Source organism: Castor canadensis, chromosome 17, assembly GCF_047511655.1.
Source record: "Castor canadensis chromosome 17, mCasCan1.hap1v2, whole genome shotgun sequence".
Lineage (NCBI taxonomy): Eukaryota > Metazoa > Chordata > Mammalia > Rodentia > Castoridae > Castor > Castor canadensis.
Genome location: NC_133402.1, coordinates 1,909,981 through 1,931,799, shown reverse-complemented (window position 1 = coordinate 1,931,799; position 21,819 = coordinate 1,909,981). Strand labels below are relative to the sequence as shown.

The following is a 21,819-nucleotide window of genomic DNA, read 5'->3' as shown; positions in this document are numbered from 1 at the left end:
AATTCTCCAGCCATGCAGGAGTAAGTCCACCCATACTGATTTTGTCCCTAATATGTCACACCCAACTCTTAAGGTTATTCCCCCAGCAACAAGATCCCTGTCAGCAGCACTGGTGGGGTGGGGACCTTGTGAGAGTGATGGACTCAGCACCTTCACACTTGTACACGCAAGCGTACGAGTGGGCATTTCTTGTCTCTGAAGTTTGTGTGGCCCATAACAAAGCCATGTCCCCATCCCTCCTCTGTCTACTGCCCAGCTGGACAGAACTCACCATGGTGGGGAGCAGGGGTCCCTGGTTCTCTCTCATGGGCAGGATCTTCAGTCACTTAAAGGAAAGCAGCAGATGGAGGTGAGGAGTCATACCTGGTGCTGATGAACCAGATTTTCATACTGAGTTTGGAGGGTCTTTTGCTTGGCTCCAGGTCTCTTTCCCCCCACCAGTGGACGAGTGTATATTAGTGGGTATGAAATTTCTCAAGACATGGCTCAAATCCGGAAGAGTTTAGGCCTGTGCCCCCAGCATGATGTCCTGTTTGACAACTTGACAGTAGCAGAACATCTTTACTTCTATGCACAGGTGAGACTGGGTGATCATACATGTGGATGGTGGTTGTTCCATTACTGATGGGTTTGGGTTTCTAAGGAAACCCGAGGGTGCCATTTCCCTTCTGGTCAACTGAAATCTGTTCTGAGGAGCTGTTCCATAAGAGCTGGAGTAAGGGTTATGGGTGAGCAGAGGCCAGCAATATTAGGGGAAGATGTCTCTCAGGCCAGGGAGCGCGCTGGACAGCTGGGCTCCCATGAGCAGCCCTGGTTCATGCCCTTCCCCTGTCCCCTGCTGTTGCAGCTAAAAGGCCTGTCCGCCCAGAAGTGCCCTGAAGAAGTCAAGCACATGCTGCACCTCCTCAGTCTGGAGGACAAGCGGGGCTCAAGGAGCAAGTTCCTGAGCGAGGGGATGAAGCGCAAGCTCTCCATCGGCATTGCCCTCATAGCAGGCTCTAAGGTAGGGGGCAGTGGGGCCCAGCCTCCTAATGCAGCCAGGGCAGCACGCCACACACAGTGGACAAACACAGGGCTCCAGAGCTAAACCTCTTGAGTTGGGCATGTCCGCAACTCAAGCCGCACAGGGCTCACAGCACAGCCAGCCTGGGCCTGGAAGGTGGCTCTGCCATCATCACAAAGCTGTGCCTCTGCCTTCCAGTTGCTGATTCTGGATGAGCCCACCTCAGGCATGGACGCCATCTCCAGGAGGGCCATCTGGGACCTTCTTCAGCAGCAGAAGAGTGACCGCACCATCCTGCTGACCACACACTTCATGGACGAGGCCGACCTGCTTGGGGACCGCATTGCCATCATGGCCAAGGGGGAGCTGCAGTGCTGCGGGTCATCACTGTTCCTCAAGCAGAAATATGGTGAGTGGTGGGCAGCAGGTGGGCAGGTCAGCCTCCGTCTCATGACAAGGTCAGTGCCGTTGCCCGCTATGCTGAGGGGCACTGCCCACTGTTAGCCTTTGTGAATGGCTCTGACATCAGTGAGGAGTGGCTTCCTCTAGACATCTTGTTGTCTTGCCCCAGCAGAAGGGCTTGTGGGAATGGAGGAAGTAAATGCGGCAGAACATCTGGAGTGGTTGGGCTTCCATGCAGCCATGCCCAGGGCCACTGAGAGCAGTAGTCCCTTGGTGAGGCCACTTGTGCTCACCAATATTGCAACTCCCCAACAAAAGCACGGCTTGCCACACGTCCCAGGCAGCGAGTGAGGACATGGGTCACTGATTCAGCCCCTTTATTTATAGGATGAGTATGGCTTCCTGTAGTCACCTCCTGGTCCAACGTGATGCACATGCCAGCCTCCCCATACCTAAAACACAAGACTTCCCCACCCTCAGAACCCCCGGGGCTCACACCTTACCTCTGCTACAACCCCCGGGGCTCACACCTTACCTCTGCTACCTCCCATAGACCCAATATGGCCAGAGCAGACTGTAGAAGGTGACTTCATCCTGAGTGACTGTGTGCCCTGCAAAGATACAGGGATTCTGTCACCAAGAAAGGGCACAGGTCTTGGGAGACAAGGAGCCATCCCTGCTATAGCCTTGAGAGTTTAACATGCCATTTCTTGCCTGGGTGTCATTTGGTCCAGCCATTGATCTTCCTGAGCCCAGTGTCCTTGTCTCTGAAGTGGACATAGAAGGATGAGATAAGGGACTTACATGTGCATGATATAATCACATGTCTCCTGACTTGCTGAGTTATCCTGCAAGCATTGATCAGCTTTAATCCCACAGTGCAGACACCACCAGTGTTTGCATTGTTGCTGGGGTTGGTCCCTTTCCCTGGTACTTGCCTCCTTGGGGAGGCTCTGGTTTCCAGTAAGTGCTCCGGACTACACTCAGAGCCCCAGGACCCCAGGAGCTCTCCCCAGCTAGGACAAGGGAGGCACAACCTTAGAACAGCACGATGGATCCCTCCAACCTCATTCCCATCAGCCTGCCTGGCATGAGCCTCAGAGATCCTGGCATGGTCAAGAGGAGAAGTGTGGAGATAGCCAAAGGGCCTCATGCCCTGCCCACATATTTCAGGTGCTGGCTACCACATGACACTGGTAAAGGAGCCACACTGCAATCCTGAAGGTATCTCCCAACTGGTGCAACACCACATCCCCAACGCCACACTGGAGAGCCACGCTGGGGCTGAGCTGTCCTTTATTCTTCCCAAGGAGAGTACTCACAGGTATGTAGCCTTGTACAGGTTCAGATGCAAGAGGGCTCTGTGCTCAGAGTCACTCCCTGTCCTCTCTGGCTCAGCCAGTGGCCATCTCAGCCCATGTGCCATGGACAGTCAGCCATGGGGACCCTGCCTGGCTGGGTGCAGGGTTCTGGGGCTGCACTTAACTGTACCTAAGCAGGAGAAACACGTATCTGAAGGGGTGCTCGTCTCCTGCCTGCCATTCATACCTGTCACGTAGCTCCCTCCTAACACCTGGTTAAATAGCAGCTGTGCTCAGAATTACTTGTGGAGCTGAGAACTAGCATTTGCAGACAAATTGTGAATGTGAGTGACTCCTCCATCTCAGAATTTGTGACACAAGCACTTGCCTCATCACTGTCACACACAGGCAGAGCTGCCGGTGGGAGAGGGAAAACCAAACACTTGATTCATTTTGGGAAACTTTGGGGATTCATATCCCAAAAGTGCATTTAATCATGCTACAAGTCCCATTAAGGCATGTGGGGTTGGGTGGGGGGCATGGTGTTTTTTTTGCAGTGCTGGGGATTTAACCCAGAGCCTCATACATGCTAAGCATCCATTCCTCGCTGAACCACACCCCAACCCATGTAATGCAGGTTTATAGCTGTGTAATGTCCCATGACTCAGGTGCACCATAATTTAACATCTACTCCATTATTATGCACTCATATTTTTTCCCAAAAAACAGGCTAATAAATATCCTGTAAGAAAACTTGTCCAGTTCTCCAGTGACTCAGGACAGATTCCCAAAGGTAGTTACTACCAAATTTCCTTCTAGAGATGACATTTGGTTTCCCTGCACCATCAGCAGGATACAACAATGTGCAATTCCATGGTTATGACTTTGGGTAAAGGTTTTTTCCAATATTTGTGCATTAAATGGCATAAAGCATACACCGTCTGATTGGCATTTCTCTGGTTCCTACCAGTGGGGGACCGGATGGTTCCATACCTGTTGGGCTCCAGAGTTGACTTCTCAGTATTGTTGATGGCTTTTGCTCATTTATGTGAGCCACTTTTATATATTCACATGAACTGTTTTTGTTGCAGCTTTCTCCAACTTGTTGTCTGTTTAATTTTGTGGGATTGTTTTCCATATAGGTTTGGCATTTGTCATACCTTTCCTGTTGAGATTTCTTCTATTACTTTTCTTCTCAGAAAGTATTTCCCTACCCTGTGACTAAGTGAATATTCACCAGTTTCTTTTGACTTGTTTTGTGATTTCATGTAGGTGTCTGTCCTTGGAGAATGCCTACTAAGCCCAAGTGCTCAGGGAGAAAAAATGGGGGCAAGGTGGTATGGGAAATCTCTGTCCCTTTCAATTTTGCTGCAAGCCTAAAACTTCTCTTTTAAAAAAAAAAAAAAATCTAGCCAGGCTCTGGTGACTCATGCTAGGCAATCCTAGTTACTTGGGAGGTTAAGATTGAGAGGATCACAGTTCAAGGCCAGTCCTGGGAAAATAGTTCTCAAGACCCCATCTCCAAAACAACCAGAGCAAAGTGGACTGGAGGTGTGGCTCAAGCAGTAGAGTACCTGCTTGGCAAGCATGAAGTCCTAAGTACAAATCCCAGTCCCCCCCTAACAAAAAAATTTAAAATTAAAACAATAATAATAATAAATCTTTAAAGCAAAAAGGAACACTAAACCATAATAACCCAAGTTTTATTATTTTTTTAAATGGCATTTTGGGCTGTGGTACAGGTCAGTGGTAGAGGACTTGTCTAGCATAGGCAAAGCCCTGGGTTTAGTCTCAACACTGCGAAAAAAAACCAAAAATTAAAGAAAAACAGAAAAATGGCATTACAAGGAGTTATCCCTTGCCTTCCCCTTCCTCATTCGACATGGCAATTATTATTTAGGAACAAATTATCTAGAAAGTATCTGAGAAGCACCTCATCACTCTGGGTCTTTTTCAGGTTTGAAAGTCTTTTTTCCAAACTGGAAAAGAAGCAGAAGGAATTGGGCATCGCCAGCTTCGGGGCCTCGGTCACCACTATGGAGGAGGTGTTCCTTCGGTCAGTAGACATGGACTCCCATTAGTCCCAACCCTGGCACTGGGGGAGTGACTTTGTTAAAAAGCTGCTGTAAGATGGTCAGCTTGATTCTGCTCTCCAGCACCCTTTGAGCGTGGAGGTCCAGCCTGTGGCAAGGGAAGGGCAGTGGCACCATTGGCCCTGAATTCAGACACCTGCATACTTGGAAAGTTGCAGCCTACATGTCTAAGTTTCCTGGCGTCCCTCCTGGAAACACTTGAGTTAACACACAGACCATACATGGGCAGGGCAATGGGGGACCCACTGGGCTGTCTTGGGCAGGGGTCATCCCCCAAGATACCTGCATCTATACCAAAGATGTGAGGTTTAGCTCTCAGACCCCCAGAACTACCAGGCAAGCTCAAACCATTGACCTATTTATCCAGCATTTTTCAAATGCTTGCTTGGCAGATAAAGTGCTAAGAACTTGAAATAAGAGTATATGTGAGGTAGTTTTTCCCTTGAGGAACTGAAGGCAACAGAATAAGTGACCACAGTCATAAGGCCATGTAATGAATGTGCTAAGGATATCTGTCCTGGGAGTTATGGGAAGCAGCAGGCAAGGCCAGCAGCCGCAGGGAGAAGAGCCTACAGACAGAAACCCTGAAACCCGGACAGGCAAGAGGGGTAGAGGGAGAGGCTATTCACTGACCGGTGTCCAGCACAGGGAAGAGCAGAGCAGCTGTCAGTGAATCTTGGTTTATAAGAAAACCACATGCTGGTCTGGTAACAGCTGGACCTGGGGGCCAGGTGTCTGGTTGCTTTCAGAAGCTTCAGGAACTCTTGTCTCTGCATTTCTGGAGGTCTAATGCCTTTCTGGCCTCCACTTTACTCCATCCCATCATTCTCATTCAGCACATGGGATCTGCTAGGCTCTGTCCTCATGCCTGAGCTCCAAGCCCCAACAGCTGACAGTGGCCTCTGACCTCCTAATCTCAGTAGAAAAATAATCAGAGGTTCTACCCAGCATCCCTTGCTACTCAGAAAGGCAGGCAGCTTAGACAGTGGGTACGCTGTTTGGATTCAAAGGAAATACTGGCAAGATAGGATGCTTGATGTCTCTGACCTGAATCTGTAATTTGAGTCTTAAAAGACAAGTGGGACTGGAAAAATCAATGAGGAGAAGAGGCCTGGACAAAAGGCAGCAGAGCAGAGACCAAGCCTGAAGGCAAGTGTAACTCAAGTGGTAAAGAGCTTGCCTAGCACCACCAAAAAAAAAAAGTCTGAAGGCAAGTTTGGAGAAGGAAGCAGGTGTGCAGGTCCTTGGACAGGCTTCCAGCTGAAGGCAGAAGTGAGCTTGGGCGGCTTGCACCTGTAATCCTAACTACTTAGGAGGATTCGAAGCCAGCCTGGGCAAATAGTTCTTGAGACCCTATCTCGAAAAACCCTTCACAAAAATAGGCCTGATGGAGTGGTTCAAGGCAAAGGCCCTGAGTTCAAGCCCCAGGACCACAAAAATTTTTTTTAAATGAGCTTGGTTAGACCAGATCAGAAAATACTTCACTGTGCTCAGCAGCTTCAGTTGTACTTCCTGATCAACAGGGAGCTACCAGAAGGTTTTGTGTGTGCTTGTTTTGTTTTTATGTTGCTGGGGATCAAATCCAGGGACTTGTACATGCTAGGCAAGCACTCTGCCACTTGAGCTATTCCCCTAGCCCTTTTTGTTTCTTTTTGTTGTTGTTTTTTGAGATAGGGTCTTTCTGCTACCTTTTCCTGGGCTGGCCTTGAGCTCAAGATCCTCCTGCCAGGATTACAGCTGTGTGCCACCACTCTCAACTTGTTTTTACTCATTTGACTATTATAAATCATGCTCCATGAACATATTCCTGTACAAGTTTTTGTGTGAACATGTGTTTTTATTCCTTTTGGGCATATACCTGGGAATAGATCATATGGTAACTATATTTAATCATTTGTCACCCCATTCTTGACAAGTGTTCGTCTTTACTTCAAGTGGTTCTTTCAGAAGCACTAAGATAAAGCTAGAGTCATAACTGAAGTGATAGAGTGCTTGCCTAGCACAGCTCAAGACCCTGAGTTTAAAAGGAAAAAAAAACACTAAAATAGAAGAATGCCATTGAGTCCTTTAGTTTGTCTATTTGTTCATTCATTTATTCATCCATTCATTCATCCATTTATCCTGTCTTCTGTCCACTTAATGACTGTCTAGGGATGCCATGTGTACACAGTTGAGCAAGGTCCAGGGGAGAAAGACAACTGGACAGGGCACTGCCTCTGAGAGCACATAGAGAGACTGGCCAAAGTTCACACTCATAACCAGAGCATGACAAAGATGGGGTGAACAAAAGCATTGCCACCAAGGGTCCTGGCAGCTGGGCTCAGGGGCTGTCAGGATCCACTGTGCCCCCTGCATGGCCTGACCCCAAGCACTTGCTGCAGGACCTGCCAGACTTAACACTTGCCCCCTTTGCCCTCTTCTATCCAAATCTGTCCCTATAATGCCCACTCCAGAGTTGTCCCTCTTGAAATACTGCTGCTTGCCTCCCTGTCTCACTTTAGCAGCCAGCATCTCCCCAGGATCTGGCACTGGCTGTGTGCACTGTGTCCCTTTCTGTCTGACTTGAAATGTAAATGCTGGCTCTGGACAGTGTTCCTGTGGGAACAGGGACCCCCTGGGACTGGAGGTGTGGCTCAAGTGGTAGAGTGCCAGCTTTGCAACTATGAAACCCTAAGTTCAAAACCCCAGACCCACCAAAAAAAAGGAGAACAGGGGCCCCAGCTGGTCACTCTCTCTCCCCTGGGCCGGGCCTTGCTGTATACAGATAATGTTCTGGAGATGTTTATTAGTGAACGAAAGTGAATTCCAGAGAGATGTTTTGATGAATGAACAAAAAACTAATGATTCTGATGGCATCATTCTGCTTCAGAGTCCCCAGGCAAAGCCCTCCTTTCCGGGCAGCTTTGCTTTCCCGACCTGGAAGCTGGATTATGACCGGTGCCTGTGTACTTTGGTGCAGGGTTGGTAAGCTCGTGGACAGCAGCATGGACATCCAAGCCATCCAGCTCCCTGCTCTGCAGTACCAGCATGAGAGGCGGGCAAGCGACTGGGCTGTGGACAGCAACCTGTGTGGGGTGATGGACCCAACTGACGGCATCGGTGCCCTCATTGAGGAGGAGCACACCATGGTGAAGCTCAACACTGGGGTGAGCAGTTGGGGCTGGGACCGCAGAGCCCCTGACTCCCTTGTGTCAGAGCCGCTGACGGGGAATGGGTCGGGCAGAAGAGTCCACAGGGCAGGCATGGGATTTGAGAGAGTCAGTGAGTACAGAGGGTAGATTTCAGCTCATGCTTTGTGGTTCGGCAGGGAGAGGGAACTAGGAGCATTTTAGTAGGGTAATTGAAATGTTTTAACAGTCTAACTTGGCACTCACAGATAAGAGGGAGTGATTGCGTATAACACTGATAGTCCCCTGTTGGGCAGCCTGCCCTGTGCCCAGCTCTGAGCCAACCTAGCTTTACACCAACCTATTAAGTGCACCAGGGACAGCCCCACTCACATTTTACAGACAGGAAACCAAGGCCTGGGCCAAAGTCAAATGGCCAGCATGTGGGAAGCTAGGGTTTGGACCTGGGGACTTGAGACCCCAAAGCTCTCTATACTTATAGGGTGAAGAAGGGATGATGGGCCTGAGGATGTATCTCAGTGGTTAAGTGTTTGCCTAGCATGCACAAGACCCTACATTCGATCCCCAGTACCACAGGAAAAAAAAAAAATAGAAGGGATGATGTGAGGGAATAAAGGCAGGGATCCAAGGAAGTGGGTTAGGGGGTTTGTCTGTCTACTTACACATGAGCTGGGCTGGGGCCTCCTGCGTGTACTGTCTCCAGAAAAAGGCAGGGAAACTCAGCTAGGCCCTTAACATCCTGCAATAAAACAGTATCTGCCATGTCTTGTGCTGTGACCCCCTATCCTATGAGACCACATGCAGACCTGCAGGGCTGGTGCATACATGCCCTCCTGCAGTTTACAGCCCATGGCTCTGGGTGGCTCCAGGTCACTCTTGGTGTAGCCACCTGAAGGGATGTCAGCTGAAGGCTCCCAGGCTGGTGCCCCCTGAGGGCAGCACCTGCCATGGGGTCTCACCTTGCCTTGGGGCCAAATGTCAGCTCCCAGACACAGCCTGTGTCACCTGCCTTTCCTCTGCTGCAGCTTGCCCTCCACTGCCAGCAGTTCTGGGCCATGTTCCTAAAGAAGGCTGCATACAGCTGGCGGGAGTGGAAGATGGTGGTGGCCCAGGTCCTGGTCCCTCTGACCTGCGTCACCCTGGCCCTCCTGGCTATCAACTACTCCTCGGAGGTCTTCGATGACCCCCTCCTGAAGCTGAGCCTGGACGAGTACGGCAGAACGGTTGTGCCCTTCTCAATCCCGGGCACCTCTTGGTTGGATCACCAGCTGTCAGAGCACTTGAGAGACATGCTGGAGGCCAAGGGGCAGGAGCCCCGCGAGGTGCTGGGTAAGGGGCGGCTTGGGGCATGGAGCTCAGTGGTGCCGGCAAAGGCCAGCTTCTGACTGTGGCAGTGCCAGCTTTTGGAGTAGATAGTCCTTGGCTATCACGTGCCCTCTAGGACAGTTAGCAGTATCCCTGGTGTTGCTTCTCACCCCACCATGACAAAAATGACTTTGGACATCGCCAGATGTCCCATGGATAGATCATGGTGCTGAGTCAGAGGATGTGCCCCGGGGATACCAGAGACATAGGCCCCTTGCTAGGGCTAGATTTAGCCAGGTGTCTTTATGGCAGCCCTGTTCTGTTCTTCAGGACTATTCATAAGTGAAATGCAAAATTTCAGCAATCTTTACCTTATGTTTGTTTATAGACTTAGGTATTTTCTTCCAACACCCTGAAACTTTAACTGACTTGAGTGTCTAGCAGCCATAACTGTTGCATCAGCCATAGAATACCTGTGCTCCAGTATAACAGAAATATGCTAGACATTTTTCTCGTTTTATTGCAACCTTCCACATCCTGACCAGCTGGTTGAGGTTCAGCAGACTGAATGATGGTAGAATCTTGGCAGAAATGAGGTGCTTCTTAGGAAAAGCTTGAATGTATTTGCAGCTTGGGAGCCTCTGGGTACGGCTGGCCTGGCAAGAGCCCCCTCAACCCAGAGTCCCAGCTTGGTTGTACTCACAGCCTGTCCATGGTGAGGATCACTGGAATGGCAGTGGATATCCCTGTGGGCCCCACCCCCTGCAAACTCTGACACTGCCATTGCTCCCCAGGTGACCTGGAGGAGTTCCTGGTTTTCAGGGCCTCAGTGGAGGGAGGCGGCTTTAACGAGCGGTGCCTGGTGGCGATGTCCTTCAGAGACACGGGAGAGCAGATGATGGTGACTGCCCTGTTCAACAACCAGGCGTACCACTCCCCGGCTACTGCCCTGGCCATTGTGGACAACCTTTTATTCAAGCTACTATGTGGCCCGAGGGCCTCCATTGAGGTTTCCAACTATCCCCAGCCCCGGAATGCCCTGCAGACCGCCAAGGATGAGTTCAGCCAGTACGTACACAGCCTTCCCGCCCAGTCAGAAGCCCCTCACCAGGACTGACCACCTGGGGCAATTCTAGAAACAAGGCTCTGTAGACAGACAAAGCAGTATCTGCCCTGTAGATGCTGCTTGTTCTTGGCCAGTGGGGCCCCAGGCCAACAGCCTACCATATTTGCCTTTTCTGTGACCTAAAATCAACCCAGGATGCCCATCCCATGTGCACTGCAGTCTTCATCAGAAGGCTTCTGAGAACCTGGTGGGCGGCTTTGCCTTTTCTTCCTGGCAGGGTCCTCAGCAGCCTGGTGTGGGAGCCAGGCTGTGCTGGGATCTGAGAAACACCAACTGCACCCCCTGGTGGGCTCTCAACTGGGAGGCCCAAAGGTCAGGTTCGGGGGGGGGGGGGGGGGGGGTCAGACTTAACAGTGACAGTGGACCAGATGGGAGAGTGCTGATAGAATAATTTTGGGAGATACTCAAATGTTTTTTGGTGTCCTCAAGGAAGTGATACCATCACCTATAAAGAAATCTGGATCCATTAGCAGTCACTTCCCATTCTCCCCAACTCTCAGCCCCTGCTGGTCTGTTTTATTTCCTTGGATTCTGGACATTCACAGAAATGGTATCATATGACCCATGACCTTTTGTGCTTGGCTGCCTCCATTTAGCATTTTTTATTTGTTCTTTTTACTTCTCTTTCTTTTCCTTTTTTCTTTTCTTCTCTCCTCCTCCCTCTCTCCCTCCCTCCTTTCCATTTTGCTAAATAGTATTCCATGTCCCAACACCATTTGTTGAAGTAGCTAGGAGGTGTTTAAGCACTGGAGTAAAAACACCACCAGAGCCTATTTCTAGAGTATGTTGCTGACAACTAGATGCAGAACACGGAATGCACCCAGAGAGGGAAATTTAGGTGCAGTGGTGATCCAGGCACCAACAGTAGGATCTGACCTGAGGTGGTAAAAAAGCAGGGCAGAGGCTCCGAGGGTACCAAGAGTAACAAGAGAGGGACAGGTTTTATAGACCCTGAGGATGTAGGGACAGTGACTCAGGAACTCACAGAAAGAGCCTGGGTAGAGAATGCTGCCCTTAATTGTGTTGAGACAGGAAGGCCAGAAGAGGAGCTATCCTCAGGGAGTGGGAAATTTTCCTGGTCCTGCCCTCACCCATGGCTTATGGTTCTCCCTTATTCCCCTTGAGTGGTTTGGTTACTGCACCCCGTGTTTGGATGGTGATGACCCTGGGCCCCATCTTTCCCACTACCGAGACACACTGTGCTCTGTCCTTCCCAGGGGCCGAAAGGGATTTGACATCTCCCTCAATTTGCTCTTCGCCATGGCATTTCTGGCCAGCACATTTTCCATCTTGGCAGTCAGTGAGAGGGCCGTCCAGGCCAAGCACGTCCAGTTTGTGAGTGGTGTCCATGTGGCTACTTTCTGGCTCTCCGCTCTGCTGTGGGACCTCATCTCTTTCCTCGTCCCTGCTCTGCTGCTGCTGGTGAGTGCTGGGTGGTGCTGAACACCGCCCTGCAGACCACAGGGAGCAGAACTAGAGCCAGCAGGAAAGTTGAGCTGGTGGCTCATCCTGATCCAGGAGGATGCTGGAAACGCTGGGTGGCTCCTCACCACACTCCAGCCCCTTGCCCCTCTTGGTAGGCAGAACTTGGGCCAGCAATCTGGTTTCAGCTCATCAGCCCAGGGGAGAAGAGGAAACTGCTGGTCAGAGAGGGTCTCAGAGCTGAAAGGCGCTGTGGGGCCATGGGGCTGAGGGGCCCAGGATAGCTGATTGACCAGGGCCCAAGGACCATGGAATACTCCCATTGGTCCCCTTTCCCACGCCCGGGTAGCTGCCTACTGGCCTGTGCGCTGAGCTGCCTCATCTGTGCTGCCGTAGGTGGTGTTTCGAGCCTTCGATGTGCGTGCCTTCACTCAGGACGGCCACGCGGCCGACATGCTGCTGCTGCTAATGCTGTATGGCTGGGCCATCATCCCCCTCATGTACCTCATGAGTTTCTTCTTCCTGGGCGCGTCCACGGCCTACACCAGGCTGACCATATTCAACATCCTGTCGGGCATCACCACCTTCCTCATGGTCACTGTCATGCGCATCCCAGGTGGGAGCATGGAGACCACCCCCACTCACACCCCACTGCCACCCATGGAGCTGCTCTGCCCCACGTGGCCCCGCTTGACCAGCCACAGTGTGGGAGGGTCTGCAGCTTCCCCCAGGGGCCACTCCTGGAGGGCCGCCCCATTCTGCCCACAACGGGCAGGGTCCCGTTAACGGAGATGCCTGATCTGTGGGGACACCTGAGACCTGCCTTTTGCTGCCTGGATCTGTCCTTGGGCAGATATGCTGTGTCCTCTAGCACTCACTAATCTGCTACACTCCCCACCACAGCGGTCAAGTTAGAAGAACTTTCCAGAACCCTGGACCGTGTGTTCCTGGTGCTGCCCAATCACTGCCTAGGGAGGGCGGTCAGCAGCTTCTATGAGAACTATGAGACACGCCGGTATTGCACATCCTCAGAGGTTGCCACCCAGTACTGCAAGAAGTACAGTGAGTGTCCAGACCCTCCCGTGGGCAGTTCCTTCTTTTCCGCTCTCTCCCGGGACAACCAGAGCATCTCCAGGACTCCCCCAGCCAAGGGACTTGTATTGTCCATTTTCTGTTGCCAGTGACATAGTACCAGAGACTGGGTAAGTTATAAAGCAAAGAGGCTTATATTGGCCCACACCCCTCAAGGACAAGGGCTTGCATCTGGCAATGGCTATCTTGCTGAAGAGTCCCAAGGCAGTGTAGACATCACGTGGACTCAGATGGGGATTGCAAGATGCATGTGTATGTCATCTGGTCGCTCTCCCTTGTCTTACAAAGTCATCAAGGTTCAATCATGAGGTTCTACCCTTTTGGCCGTATCTCATCCTAATCACCTCCCACAGGCCCCACCTCCGAACATCAGAGTTAATGATTAAGTTTCTACTCTCTTAATTCCTTACAATGGGGATTAAATTCCAACACATGGACCTTGGGGGACAACATAAGTCACATAGCTGGGCTGTTCCATGTTCTGAGTAGATGCTAGCTGGCCCTGCCCTCATATCTCACATCAGCAATTTACTGTTGTCTCCGTGCACATTCTGGGCCTACCTGTGGGCTTCTGTTCTTTGTACCTCTCTGGTTCCTGTGACCTTTAGAACAGAGAACCACAGACTATGGCCTAATCGCAGACATGTCCTCCACAAGGCTAGAGGCAGAAGTCCAAAGTCAAGGAGTAGATATGGCCATTGTCCTTTCAAAGGCTTGGGGGAGAATCTTTCCTGCCTCTCTCAGCTTTCCATGGCTCCAGGGCTGCTTCTAGCTGTGGCTGCATCATTAATCTATTTCCGCTTCTGTTTTGCATGGCTCCCTCCCCTATGTCTCTAGGTCTTAAATCTCTGACCCTTTTCCTATAAGGACACTTGCCATTGGGCGCAGGCCTATCCTAAATCCAGTATCTCATGTTAAGACCCATGACTCTGAGACGTTTTTTTTTCTGGTACTGGGCATTGAACTCTGGGCCTCCAGCTTGCCCTGCACTTAGAGACCACATTTCTAAACAACCAGGTCACATTCACAGGTTCAGGGATTTAGCCTTGGACCTATCTTTGTGGAACCCCTTCTGATAACTTGGAGTACTCTCCTTCATACATCAGAGGACAGCCCAGTGGCCACCTCTGCAGAGCCCTGCACACCTCAGGCAGGCCCCATCACCTCTCTGCTCCTGCTGACATAGGGCTCTGCTTGTCATGACCTCTTACCTCACTAAGCCACCAGTGCCTGGAAGGGAGCGACGTGGGCATCCTCACTTCTCAACATAGTCCCCAACTCCAGGTAGCAAGTGTGAGTGGCAGACAAGGTCATCATCGTACCTCATCACAGCTGTGTGAGGGTCACTTCACATGGAAAAATACCCCACTGCTGAGAAGTAGCTAAGGTTCCCCTGTGGCATTGGCAAACACAGGGCACATCCTTGGGAAGAGGAGTATGGAAGGGCCAGGTGGGGCCATTTGTGTAGCCTAGGGAGTAGGGGCAGGGTTGGGGCACAGGAGGGGAAGGGATTCTCAACCAGGGGCCCAGCCTGCACCTTGTCCTATACAGACATCCAATACCAGGAGAATTTCTATGCCTGGAGCACCCCAGGGGTTGGCAGGTTTGTGACCTCCATGGCTGCATCAGGGTGCATCTACCTCACCCTGCTCTTCTTCATTGAGACCAACCTGCTGTGGAGACTGAGGACCTTCATCTGTGCCTTCCAGAGGAGGTGGACACTGGTGAGTGGCTCCTGGGAAGCTCCAAGACTCTGGGTAGCTGCTTCCCACACTCCTGTTTGGGCCCAGAACCACGAAGGGCTGCTTGCCTGTCATCTCAACCTGGCAGCCCATGCTCTGTGGGCAGCCCTTCCACACAGTCATTCTTCCTCATGGCCAGCATACATGGCCTCAGCTCTCGACCATGACCAGGTCCGAGTACACTGTCAGCACTCACGCTCAGAGAGGGGTCGCAGCCTTCACCAGTCACAAGGGTTGCCCCAAGGCCTGAGACCTCAGTGCCATGGCATCAGTCTGGGGTCCCCCTTCTCGCCAGAGGTGATACCCAGGGGCACTCAAGGTACCTGACCTGAAGGGGGTGCTCCATGTGTTACCATGTACATTTGTTTTTGCAGATACATTTTAGGTCTCCATCCTCTTCCCCACACAAACAAAAAGCCTCTTGGGTTAAATTGACTTGTCTAAAATATTAAGACTTTTCTAAAACGGAGTTCTATTTATTACAGTCTTCCTAGCCAAGTATAGGCATGCACCTGTAGCCTCAGTTACTTAGGAGACTGAGCTGGAGGATCACTTGAGTCCAGGAGTTTGAGGCCAGCCTGGGCAACTTAGCAAGACCCCATCTCTTTAAAAAAAAAAAAAAAAAAAAGAATGTGGGGCTCAAGTGATAGAGTGTCAGCCCAGCAAGTGCAAGGTCCTTAATTCAAACCCCAGTATCACCAACCAAAAAAAATCTGCTAGCTTTTTACCAGGCACTGTGGCTCATGTCTGTAATCCCAGCTACTCATGAGGTGGAGATTGGGTAGATTATGGTTCGAGGCCAACTGGTGCAAAAAGTTGGCCAGATCCCATCTCAATCAATAAGCCTGTCATGGTGGCAAGTGCCTATAACCTAGATATGCGGAAGGTGTAAAAAAAAAAAAAAGATTGCAGTCCAGGCTGGCCTCGGCAAAAACACAACATACTCGAAAAATAACTAAAAGCAAAAAGGGCTGGGAGTGTGACTCAAGTGGTAGAGCACCTACCTAGCAGACCCTGAGTTCAAACCACAAAAAAAAAGAAACAAAAAACCCTTCCTTCATTTACATCCCTTAGTGAAGTGTAGGATTTTCTCCATGACTCCCACACAGTTCTTTTGGTACTACCTCTATACAGATAGCTTGTTTCCTGATGGCAGTTGCATTCCCTACAACCACCTCTTCTTGTAAAGGTCTGAGTACAAATGTGGGGACTGGACTAGGGTAAGAAACCTGCAACACCTTAGTTCCATCAGACCTCCCATGTCAACCTTGGGCCCTGCCCTTCCTCCCATACGGCCTCCATCTCAAACAATTAGGCAGAATTGCACAGCCGGACATCAGTGCTTCCTGAAGACCAAGATGTGGCAGATGAGAGGAACCGAGTCATGGCCCCCAGCCTGGACTCCCTGCTTGACACGCCCCTGATCATCAAGGAGCTCTCTAAGGTAACATGCAGTCACCACCCTCCACCCTCTCCTGGAGTCCAGGAGCTGGCAGAGTCTGAGGCCAGGGTACCTGGCCTATCTCCAGGCATCCTCACTTGGTGCTTCCTGCTGGGCATCCTGCAGGTGTATGACCAGCGGGCACCGCTCCTCGCCGTGGACAGGATCTCCCTCGCCGTCCAGAAAGGGGAGTGTTTTGGCCTGCTAGGTTTCAATGGAGCAGGGAAAACCACCACCTTCAAAATGCTGACAGGGGAGGAGACCATCACCTCAGGGGATGCCTTTGTTGAGGGATACAGCATCAGCTCTGACATCAAGAAGGTGGGTGCTGTAAGCAGGTCCTGCTGGGGCAGGCAAGGAGGAGGGATGCCCTGGAGGCAGTGATGAGCTGGCCTCTGGATCACAGTGGCACAGCACACATCTGTGGGCAGCAGGACAAGGCAGTGATAGGGCCAGACCTGAGCAGGTAATGGGGAGGAGAGAGATGTGGGCTAAAAAGGCACTGATTTAGTTGCCTCCACCCAGAGGCCAGTTTGTGTTCAGGATTCGTGAGTGTGGGTTAAAGACTTTGAAGAGTGAAGGGGACAGAAAAGAAGACCCAGGGCCTACCCCACAGTTCCCCTGAATTGGGCTGACCCCACCAGAGGAAGGATGGATCAAAGGCAACCCTCTACTTCCAACCCCTGGGTATTCACAGAAGGTCCCCCTGTGTTGAGCAGAACAGGGACAAGGAAAGGAAAAGACCCTGAGCCTGAGAAGTGTCCATGAGTTCTCTTGGCAGGGGGCTTTGGACTGTGGTGCTCCAGGAACCAAAGTGGACACAGGCCTTTTGTAGGAAAGGCTCACTTAGGCCTCAAATACCTGGAATAACAGCATCTAGGCCCTTGAGCAGAGCACAGCAACCAACCAAACAAAGGAGATAGGTGCCATAACTAGAATCTGTAGACACGAGGCCCCAAGAGAGGAACAAATCCACAGACTTTGGGTTTTCAGTTTTCAGGCCCAGATTACAAAACAATTGTTCACCATGTTTAAAAAAATAAATGTACTTCTATAATCCCAGCTATCTGCAAGGTAGAGGAAGGAAGATTGCGAGTGGATGTCAGCCTGGGCAAAAGTTAGCAAGACTCTATCTCATAAACAAAATACAAATAAAGGGTCTCAAGAGGTAGAGTGCTTGCCTGAGGCCAAGGAAGAAAAACAGCATGATTGGAAATACAGGCAGGAGAGAGAAAACTACACATGATCTGGAAACAGAAGAACAGCTGGGCAGTGCTGAACACAATTAACCTGAGTTCCAGAGGAAAGGAGAGGAAGTGGGGGAGAGGCAATCTAAAAGGTAATGGCTGTCCAGGCACGGGTGGCTCACACCTGTAATCCTAGCTACTCCAGAGGAAATCAGGAAGATCACAGTTCGAAGTCAACCCAAGCAAATAGTTTGTGGGACCCTATCTCAAAAAAAAAAAAAAAAATCACAAAAAAGAGCTGGTAGAGTGGCTGAAGGTGTAGGCCCTGAGTTCAAACCCCAGCAATGCAAAATAAATAAAAATAATAGCTAAGAATTGTCCCAAGCCAATTAAAAGCAGATTCTAGAACTCCAAAGATTAAGAAAAATATAGTCTCTGGAATCCACAGAACCCAGGCACAGCCACCTCTGCCAGCTGCTAAAAGCAGCAGGACAGATGGCAGCTGCCATGTATCTTAGCTGAAGAGGCCCCACTGCATTCTAGCTCTGCTGGACATGGGCACTTGGTCAGATACTAGCGCCTGTGCTGTCTGACTAGTGATGCCCCACCACAAAGGTATTTCCAAGGAACACCTCTTACTAGAGGGAGAAGAAAGACCCTAGCATATTAGATGTTAGTTAAACGCCTGACGAATGAATGAACAGGTAAGCATTTATCAGGTGTAAAGGTTTTCACAGTGATCGCTTAAATAATAGTGAAGCCATTCTTAACCAGTCTCCCCTTGTCTCCTCCTGCCTGTTATGGACTAAGCTCCAAGCTGGAACCCTTCAGGAGCTTTCCTGAGCCAGCCAGGTCCTTCCTGTGTCCCCCTAGTGCACTGCTCAGAGAGCTTCAGCTGTAGTCAGTCATCAGGACCTTGGCATCAGCTCTTTAAACCACCCTGGACAGACTCACTGGAAGAGACCAGGGCCAGGCTCAGTGGCAGCACAGAGCAGGTGATCTCTGCACTTCTGGCAGCACAAGGCATCTCTCTTGACCTCTCCCCTCTCTGACTGTGCTGTGCTCTAACCCAGGTACGGCAGAGGGTGGGGTACTGCCCCCAGTTTGATGCCCTGCTAGACCATATGACAGGCCGGGAGATGCTGGTCATGTACGCACGACTTCGAGGCATCCCTGAGCGCCTCATTGGTGCCTGTGTGGAGAACACACTGCGGGGCCTGCTCCTGGAGCCACATGCCAACAAACTGGTCAGGACATACAGGTGCGACCTGTGCCCAACCCCTGCCTCTGAGGAGATGGCTCCTGACCCTTCCCCAGGAAGGAGTCAGGGGTCTCCCTTAGCATAGAGCTGGGGGCAACTGACTGCTCAGGTCAGTGGCCAGGACTCCCTGCATGATTCTAGGATCAGGCAGAATTCGGTAGCATCACCAGTAAGTGGGATGTCCTGAGGGCCCCTGCCACCTAGAGACCAGGCCAGGTAGCGAATGATGGCAGAGACCCACTCAGTGCAAATAGATGGCGTTCCCACCTCATGTGGCATGAACCCACCACCTTGGCACAGCTCTTTCCAGGCCCCCAACCCTATGCAGTGGGCTCTCCAGGCCCAATCACTACCTTCCTCTTACCTGGGTGTTCTGCAGTCTCAAAGCATGGGCTTTTGCTGGGACCAAGGAGCTCATGCTAATTGTCAGCTTTGCCTCCCACCCCACACCCTCTGCCCCCAGCGGTGGTAACAAGCGCAAGCTGAGCACTGCCATTGCCCTCATTGGAGAGCCTGCGGTCATCTTCCTGGATGAGCCATCCACTGGCATGGACCCCGTGGCCCGGCGCCTGCTCTGGGACACTGTGGCCCGGGCCCGTGAGTCTGGCAAGGCCATTGTCATCACCTCCCATAGGTAGAGCCGGGGGTCCCTGTGGGTTGGTGGAAGAGCCAGAATGGGTGGCTGGGGAGGGGCCAGGTGAGCAGAAACCCTGTCTGCAACTGGCACAGAGTTGGCCAGGAGCTCTCCACATGGGCCACACTCTGAGCATGGGAGTCAGGAATGGCCTGATCTGGGCATCAACACCCTCCTGTCTGCACAAGCTTTTCACACCCAGGGTGGGCATCAGCCTTGTCTCAGGCCCACCCCCCTCTCCCCAGCATGGAGGAGTGTGAGGCCCTGTGCACCCGGCTGGCCATCATGGTACAGGGTCAGTTCAAGTGCCTGGGCAGCCCGCAGCACCTCAAGAGCAAGTTCGGCAGTGGCTACTCCCTGCAGGCCAAGGTCCACAGAGAAGGGCAGCAAGAGGCGCTGCAGGAGTTCAAGGCATTTGTGGACCTGACTTTCCCAGGTGTGTGCTGGCTGTGGCAGCCCCCACGGGTAGCCCTGGGCCCCTGCCTGGGCCTCTGTCAGCTGCTGCCCAAAGAGTTTGTCCCACATGCCTGACCACCCTGGAATGAGGACCATGGTCCTGGGTGCCCAAGCCCCTTTCCCCAGCCCTCCAGCCCAGCCATCATGGGGATATGGTCTCTTTTTTGTGCAGGCAGCATCCTAGAAGATGAGCACCAAGGCATGGTCCATTACCACCTGCCTGGCCGTGACCTCAGCTGGGCAAAGGTGAGCACAGGAGCCACACTGGGTTCTAGCAGGGACTAGGAGAGGACCTTCTAGGTGTCTCCTGTAGCGATTTCAGAAAAGAGCCTCCTGTAGGCTCTTTTCATGGTGGAATCATTTCCTGCTTCTCCTAACATTCACCCTACTATCTACTAGGTTTGAGGAATTATATGTAAAATATTTTAGGTAGAAGGAATTCAGTGCAAAAAAGAAAACTGGCTCAGAGAGGGGACACAGTTTCCTCAAGGTTATACTCTGAGCTAAGAGCAGAAGCCAGGAAGAAGCCTGGCCTCACCACTGCTGCCCTAGCACAGCCAATGTCCTTTCCCGAGCAGCACAACTCCAAGGCTCTAGAGCAGGGCTGGACAGTGGTAGGGTCTTTTATTGCAGAAGACTTGTTGACCTGCCCAAGAAGCCTCAGCCCTGGTCTCTCTTACCAGCAGTTTTTCTGTTTCCCAAAGGTTTTTGGTATCCTAGAGAAAGCCAAGGAGAAGTACGGAGTGGACGACTACTCAGTGAGCCAGATCTCACTGGAGCAAGTCTTCCTGAGTTTCGCCCACCTGCAGCCCCCCACCTTGGAGGAGGGGCAGTGAGGAACCTTCTGCTGCCTCGAGCACCAGGCAGGGACAGGATGAGCTGATGTGCAGTTGTGCATCCTCTCCCTCTGCGTTTCTCTTATCCTTTATTTTTCATCACTCTTTTCTATGGACATGAAAAAGTCAAGGTGATATGCATAGAATGGACCCAGTGTGTCAGTGCCCTACTGCGGGAATCAGCATGCAGATTTCCACTCCTGAAGGCAGACTCTCAGGAGTTCACGTTCCCAGAAACAGGGCCCAGCCAGCAGTGTGTGCAGGCAGCCATGGGCCTTTGAGTGGAGAACTGTCCCAGACAGGACTATAGTTGACCTGGGTGCTGAATTTCTCTATGTGTTCACACAGAGAGAACCCAGTGACCTGTCCCATGTTTACACACGACACTAATCTCCCCGGGAGAGGAAAAAGGAACCCAGCAGGGATGAGCAGCAGCAAGGCCCTCCAGTCTGCTGTGAATGGACATAAAAGTTACAAATCACCGTTCATGAAGGGAAGATGTTGACTATGACTAGGTGCTGAGACCTTAGTTGCCAGTGCAGTCCCAGAGTTCCATAGGGTGTGGATGCTACACCCGGCTGAGTCAACTCTGAGCCAGTCATTGTCCCGACTTCACAGCATTGCCCAGAAGCAGCCCACATGGAGATGGTGGCCAGACTTGGAGCACAAGCCTCTGTTTCCAACTCTAATCTTCAGGAAGTCACCAGCTACAGGACAGTCAGGGACTACTACAGGGATGAGCAGCTGTCCCTTGTGGTTACATTAGACATACTGTGACTCTGTCCAGAAAATAAAGACTGAGGGGACTTGATCACAGTCTGCGAGTTACATGTGCAGTATGGGGGGGAGGCGCTCAATCACTCCCACAATCTAAATACAAGGCTCTTATACCAAATTTCAGACATGTAAAAGCTTTTCTCAATAGGGAGAAAACTTACAGGATTCACTGCTATGAAGTGAAGGAACAGGCCCCTAAGATAAGTGAAAAAGCAGGTCAGATCAGTGCCCAACTACAAGAAAACTATGGGCTGGTGCAGGAGGCCTCTGGCCCCAGCATTTCCAGAAGAATCTTCAAATGTCAGCCCTCTTTTTTTATTATGCACCATTATTTCTACTGGTTTTCTAAAACTTTGTGATTTGGATCTCTGCATTTTATATTCTTTTACAGTCCAGTTTTAGAAAAACTTGTTTTCATCACTTTGGCTTCACTTGAGACAACTTCAAATTTGTTTTTGATCAGTCTCTAAAAGTTTATGGAACTGCAAAGTTTCCAGTAGCACTCTTAAAAGTCTACTCCTTTTAAAAGTCTTAAAACTATCATCATTTAGTTCCAAGTTATAAAAAATAACCTAGGGCAGTTGTGGCCTAAACACTGCCTAAGAGAACAATC

At 51.1% G+C, this 21,819-nt stretch overlaps 1 protein-coding gene across 6 annotated transcripts in view; it reads left to right on the top strand.

The window, feature by feature from the left end:
* The window catches only part of Abca3 (ATP binding cassette subfamily A member 3), a 50,256-nt gene extending 29,016 nt beyond the window's left edge, over window positions 1-21,240 (top strand). For 5 of the 6 annotated variants that reach the window (XM_074059471.1, XM_074059469.1, XM_020169336.2 and 2 more), the window contains 19 exons: window positions 423-577; window positions 848-1,003; window positions 1,202-1,412; window positions 2,579-2,729; window positions 4,664-4,762; window positions 7,759-7,945; window positions 8,953-9,256; window positions 10,027-10,300; window positions 11,576-11,780; window positions 12,177-12,396; window positions 12,684-12,842; window positions 14,424-14,596; window positions 15,930-16,058; window positions 16,182-16,376; window positions 18,316-18,503; window positions 18,967-19,137; window positions 19,383-19,573; window positions 19,766-19,839; window positions 20,298-21,240. In XM_074059471.1, coding sequence (XP_073915572.1) covers window positions 423-577; window positions 848-1,003; window positions 1,202-1,412; window positions 2,579-2,729; window positions 4,664-4,762; window positions 7,759-7,945; window positions 8,953-9,256; window positions 10,027-10,300; window positions 11,576-11,780; window positions 12,177-12,396; window positions 12,684-12,842; window positions 14,424-14,596; window positions 15,930-16,058; window positions 16,182-16,376; window positions 18,316-18,503; window positions 18,967-19,137; window positions 19,383-19,573; window positions 19,766-19,839; window positions 20,298-20,429 — 3,374 coding nt within the window. In that variant the 3' untranslated portion in view covers window positions 20,430-21,240. Of the gene's footprint in view, window positions 1-422; window positions 578-847; window positions 1,004-1,201; window positions 1,413-2,578; window positions 2,730-4,663; window positions 4,763-7,758; window positions 7,946-8,952; window positions 9,257-10,026; window positions 10,301-11,575; window positions 11,781-12,176; window positions 12,397-12,683; window positions 12,843-14,423; window positions 14,597-15,929; window positions 16,059-16,181; window positions 16,377-18,315; window positions 18,504-18,966; window positions 19,138-19,382; window positions 19,574-19,765; window positions 19,840-20,297 lie in introns of those variants that run through there. The other variant, XM_074059472.1, reaches the window with a different exon arrangement.
* Window positions 21,241-21,819: the final 579 nt, after the last annotated feature.